This window comes from Danio rerio, chromosome 15 (assembly GCF_052040795.2).
Source record: "Danio rerio strain M-AB ecotype USA chromosome 15, GRCz13ab, whole genome shotgun sequence".
Taxonomy (NCBI): Eukaryota; Metazoa; Chordata; class Actinopteri; order Cypriniformes; family Danionidae; genus Danio; species Danio rerio.
Window position 1 is genome coordinate 47,924,001 of NC_141035.1, and position 6,000 is coordinate 47,930,000.

At 40.5% G+C, this 6,000-nt stretch overlaps 1 protein-coding gene across 2 annotated transcripts in view; it reads right to left on the reverse strand.

Moving 5' to 3' along the window:
• Positions 1-6,000, reverse strand: part of dync2h1 (dynein cytoplasmic 2 heavy chain 1) — a 277,874-nt gene that overhangs the window by 201,412 nt on the left and 70,462 nt on the right. For both annotated transcript variants that reach the window (NM_001423300.1, NM_001423299.1), the window contains 4 exon segments: positions 679-792; positions 2,293-2,405; positions 4,629-4,746; positions 5,217-5,349. In NM_001423300.1, coding sequence (NP_001410229.1) covers positions 679-792; positions 2,293-2,405; positions 4,629-4,746; positions 5,217-5,349 — 478 coding nt within the window.

The window sequence follows — 6,000 nt, forward strand, 5'->3', positions numbered from 1 at the left end:
GCCAAAACACGCAACCTTTATTAGACCAGAACGCCTATGGGCGCACATTTGAGCGCTAATGCATTTGCTATTTAAACAGCGTGGCGCAACACCTCAAAATGACCCGTGCGCCGAGCTAAAAGTACAAAAAGACTATTCCGCCGTGCTTTGCGCCACATTGCGCCGGGTGTATGATAGGGCCCTCAGTGTGTCAAAAGTAGTGAGGTGCTCTCACAAGAGAGCATGAAACCTTCTGAATTAAAACGACATTTAGAAACCAGACAACATGTTTTATGAACAGTTTAGTTTATGCTAACTGAACCTTTCCTTACCCAAACCACCTTTTACAGTATTTGTCATTTTTACTTTGTAATATTTCTATAATTTGATACATTTTGTTAAATGACAGCAATAAAATATTGTTTATTTGTAAGTGTTGGTGATTGTCTTATGATTTATCTGTCACTACTTGTGTATGTTGATAAATAAATACAAATTAATTATAATTCCTATATTATAGTTCCTAAAAAATGTGGGTCGCGGCTTGATGACCATGTAAAAATGTTGGTCCCATGGCTAAACCAGTGGAGAACCACTGGTATAAACTACATTACGCCTATAGAGAGTCCACTCAAACCCAACATGTATCTCTCTGAGTGTGTGTGTGTGTGTGCGTCTGTCTGTATGGGTGTGTTTTACCTGCGATGGAAAGTGTGTGGGATCCACATTTCCTTTCTTTCCAGCATTCACACACTCACACAGAAGATGTTTGAGAGTGTTTTTCATCTCTGCGGCGAGAGCGCTCAGCCAAACCTAACAACACCCACAAAACTGCATATAATAAAACCATTTTTGTGTGTGCGTGTATACACGCACACACAAAAATGGTTTTATTAGAGTATTCTATGAGTATATATATATATATATATATATATATATATATATATATATATATATATATATATATATATATATATATATATATATATATATATATATACACATACATACACACACACACACACACACATATACATACATATACACATATATGTATGTATATTTGTGTGTGTGTGTGTGTGTGTATGTATGTATATATACACTTCTTATTGGATACATATATACATATAATAGATTACAATAAAACATATATAAACCAAATATATATTTGTTAATAAAAACAAATATTAAAGGGCACCAATTTTAACAATTTTTCCAGTCTTCTGTGTCACCAGATTGTGTCTGTAAAGTTTCAGCTCAAAATACCCATCAGATCATTTATTATAACTTTTTAAATCTGGGAAATGTGAGCTGTTTGGACATTGTGGCTGTTTTTGTTGCCTGTGCCTTTAATGCTAATGAGCTGGTTTTTCCCGCCCACCGTTCCCACATGCATGTCGCAGCCATAGCCTTCATGTAGACAAACAGCTCAGTGACAGACAAGAATGAAGCAGATCTCCCTTACTACAGTAAGAACTTTCACAATAGTTCTTTGATGTATTTGTTGTGGAGTTAATTTAAGACTTTCTGAAGCGATGAGTCTCACACTATGACGTTACAAAGTTCGCTCGTGTGCACGAGCACACACACACACGTTCGCTTTGCAGGGCAAATGTGACAGGATACACACTAATATCCACTGCTGTATGGACATTGTCATGTTATTGTACAAAATAAACCTGATTTAACGTCCACAAACCAGGATTGAAGCGTCCTCTTTCATAATTGTATTGACACTATGCGGCTGTGGTGATGAATTACATAGCGATATTACTATCTATATAACAAACATGCACTGTTTTAAAAACTCATTCTCGATCACACTTGATGATCACAGAGAGCTGAACAGCTCTTTTAATCCCAGTTGCTTTGTGCACGTCCTGTCTTGTTGATATGATTATACATGTTACTACAGAGACATGTTAATGAGCAGCTGTCAATCAATTCGGTGGGCGGGGAACCAGCACTCCTACGTCAAGTTGCAGTCAGCCTCAAAATGCGAGGGATTTGGGTCCTATTTTAACATCAGGAAATTAAAAAAAAGAGATTTATTGTGTTTATATCACTCCAATATGACTGTGGACACACTATACCTACACATACTTCTGTCCAAACAGCTTACAAAAGATGATTTTCATCATAGGTGCCCTTTAAAACCAATATTACATATAAAACAATACATAAGCATGCGTAAATACAAATACAGCATTTCTATAAACATTTAAAAAATAAAAGTAAATCAATGCAATGCAATAATAAAAACAGCAGGTGTGTCAGTAAAGGTTTCATGTATCCTGAAGCATGAGCTCAGACCTCGACGTCGCTGGAGATGCAGATGGTGTTGATGAGTGGCACCGTTTCGCCCTCTAGTGACTTCATGGCTGTGATGCTCTGAAAACTCTGATCAAACTCCACACTGCTGATCCCTTCAACACACAAACACCACGCATGACAAATCTGTGTAATGACATGATGGGTAAAACAGGCATTACAAATAACAAAGGTGACTTATGAGGACGCTGACAATGCCCCCATTTCTAAAAACAATTATAAATCAAACAGAGTGAGTTTTATTCAGAAAGTAAAAATTCAGTTTTCAGTAAGGGGTAAAGCCTGTTTCACACCGCAAGCGTAAGCAGCGCACGAGCAGAGCGTGTTTTTTCGGCGTCCATTTTAGCTTTCATACTGCACGCTAGAGGTCTGCATTCCCGCCGGACCTGACCAGATTTCTGCGGCGCGGGAATACATTTCCAAATATTGAGCGGGAGCGGTCGGTAACAGGTTTAATTTGGGACGGGAGCGGGCCGTCTAGCAATATCGCTCCCGACTCCCGAGTGAGCAGGCGTATGTATGTGTGTAAATGAAATAGCGCGATGCTGTGTTTAGCTTGTTTGTTGCTGTGTGTGTATGTGTGTGTGTGCGCATGCGCGAATGAGAGGTGTGTGTGTGTGTGTGTGTGTGTGTGTGTGTGTGTGTGTGTGTGTACGTGCGAATGATAGGTGTGTGTGTGTGTGTGTGTGTGTGTGTGCGCATGCGCGAATGAGAGGTGTGTGTGTGTGTGTGTGTGTACGTGCAAATGACAGGTGTGTGTGTGTGTTTGTGCGCACGAATGAGAGAGAGAGCGCTTTGCCTGTGTGTGTGCTTGGTGCTTATGTGTGTGTGTGTGTGTGTGTGTGTGTTAGTGCACGCGAATGAGAGAGAGAGCTTTGTCTGTGTGTGTGTGCGTGTTTATACAGACAGCTTGTTATAGGCTGTCTGGACTCTGTATAGCTGGGTGGTTTTCGGTTTCGTTCTCCCACCCGCTCTTTAGCGGGATCGGGGGCGGCGGGTAGAAAAAGGGGCGGGGCGGGCAGCGGGACAACAAATGCTGAATGTAAGCCGGAGCGGTTAAGCTCGGGCTAAAACCTGGCAGGTGCGGGCGGGAGCGGGATTCAAAATTTAGTCCTGCGCAGATCTCTACCGCACGCAGCAGCAGCGCATCAGAGTGAGGCGTGAGCGTCGCTGAAGCAGCAGTGCAGCGATAGTTATGCCGCTGGGCGATTTTTGCTGCGCTGCTCACGCTCAATTAAAGTGACAGTGCACTGATAATGACCAAAACACATTGAATGACAGAAAAAAGAAGCAACTTTACCCAATAAATGCGTCAATAATGTCAACTGATTTATAAATAGTCAATCAAATGAACTTAAACGATTAAAAACTGCAACAAATATTTATTTAGGCCAGAACTACACAACCAAATGTAAAACAATTTTAGTATCCGTTTTGCTTAAGTTGCATGCAAGTGTTGCAGGAGAGATGAAGTGGCAGCTTTAATGCCTAGTTCAGACTGCGTGATTTTAGCCCCGATTTTGGCTCGCCGACAGGTTTTGAGAAATCACCGACAAGTGCTCTAAATCACAGGCAAATCGCTGCTCGTGCACGTGAGTGACAATCACACAGTATGAACGATCAAAGACGCGATCTGAGAGAATCACAGATGAGTCGCCGATGCCTGTGAGATATTTGGCGTGCTGAATATCTGGAGCTGTCGGCGATTCAAATCATGCCGTGTGAATTGAGTTTTGACTGAAAATAACATCAGCGATCGCCTACAGCCAATGAGAGAGCAGCGTTCACTTGTGTGTGTGTGTGTGTGTGTATACCTGCTGCAGGCCAGCGGGAGGCTGGGGGGGGGGGAGTTAAAAGCGCTCTTTTTCGGTTTATTTGGACCCACGAAATGGAGGAAAACTAGTGGAGGTTTGACAGGACTCAGGAGCACCCGTGTCTGTTTGACGTTTCATACAGAAAGAAATTAGTTTATTATCGACGTTGAGGAGAAATGGCTAATTCCCTTTAAACCCAGGTGAGCAAACATGTACATGTTCTACCCCATTAAAGGCTTCTTCCTCATTATGTAGTTAATAACAAAAGATATACGACGTGTTTTTGGCTGTAAGACGTAGTTTGGACGAAGTTGTCGATTCTTCCTATAGTAGTCATGCAATGTGAAAGTCCCTGTCGCCGATCCATCTTGCAATGTAAACAAAGCAGTGACGAAACGCAAGCCCAGATAGCCATGCAGTGTGAAAACATCTGTGACACGACTAGTTTGAAAATCATGCAGTCTGAACTCGATGTGTATGTGTATGTGTAGGTATGTGTGTCACCTGCAAAGAGTTTCTTCAGGTGTGTGTGTATGACAGTAGGGTTTGTGGCCTGTCCTAGAATCTCCAGCAGATCGTCGTCTCCGATGAAGTAAAACCGAGGAAATGCAGAACGCTTCTCCTGAAGGGGTCACAAAGGGGTCGGTTGTCATCAAAGAAATTATTAAAGTAACAAAAATCACACACACACACACACACACACAACCTAAATTAAACACAAAGGTACAAAACATAAAATACTACACCAAAATGTTTACATATGCATTTATATGCTTTTATACAGTGCATGACCGTGCATTTGTTTTGCACTAAAATTAGTCATTAGCAATGTCATATTGTTTTTGCTGCGTGTCAAACAGCATGTGTAGATACTTCCTGCAATTAAATAGCAAATTGTGGCATGCTGCAAACATTTGCATCTTATGTTTTATTGATGATGTCAACTCGAATTTGAAAACACAAAAGTCGACTTCCAAAAGTCTAAAGTCGTTCAACCCCTAGTACACACACTATTATTATTCCTAAAAATTAAATAAGCATTACAAATACTTTTTAATTTAGTTGTGTGAAATACTTTAATGCCGGCTTTACCTCCAGGAACTCGTTGAGGGATTTCTGGCAGCGCTGTAACTGGTCCAGGATGGTGACCAGAGAGTTCCTGATTCCTGCTCGAGTGGTGAGAGACACGACCCTGCTGTCCCTCTGAACGTCTGACATGATGGCCCTTCACACACAACATGTGTTATTAGTATGCCCACACGCAAGATGTTCAGCCCATCATTGATTCTGTTTATTTACTGTAAATGTGTGTAAATATGTATTTATTCAGTTTTTAAATTAGTTTCAGTGAAATTATTGACTAATATGAAAATATTTATACGATTTATTTACAGTGCAGTTTGTAAAGTAATTTTTTCTTTTAGTAGATATATTATATTAGAGACTGGCTTTGTTTACCAAATAAAGTGGATCTAATTGGATCTGCATTGTAAACATTAAATACAAGTTAAAAATGTTTTACGTTTTATTTTATACATTAAGGTTTTAGGGTCACACTCTACAACTAGATTCTTAAAGTTTGAGGACAAACTTTGAGACTGGCTTGTGAACGCCTGATGGTAATAGTTTATTTAGTTTAAACCGTTTTAAAAAGTATGAAAAGATGGATGGATGGATGGATGGATGGATGGAGGGAGGGTGGGTGGGTGGGTGGGTGGGTAGGTGGGTAGGTAGGTAGGTAGGTAGGTAGGTAGGTAGGTAGGTAGGTAGGTAGGTAGGTAGGTAGGTAGGTAGGTAGGTAGATAGATAGATAGATAGATAGATAGATAGATAGATAGATAGATAGATAGATAGATAGATAGATAGATAGATAGAT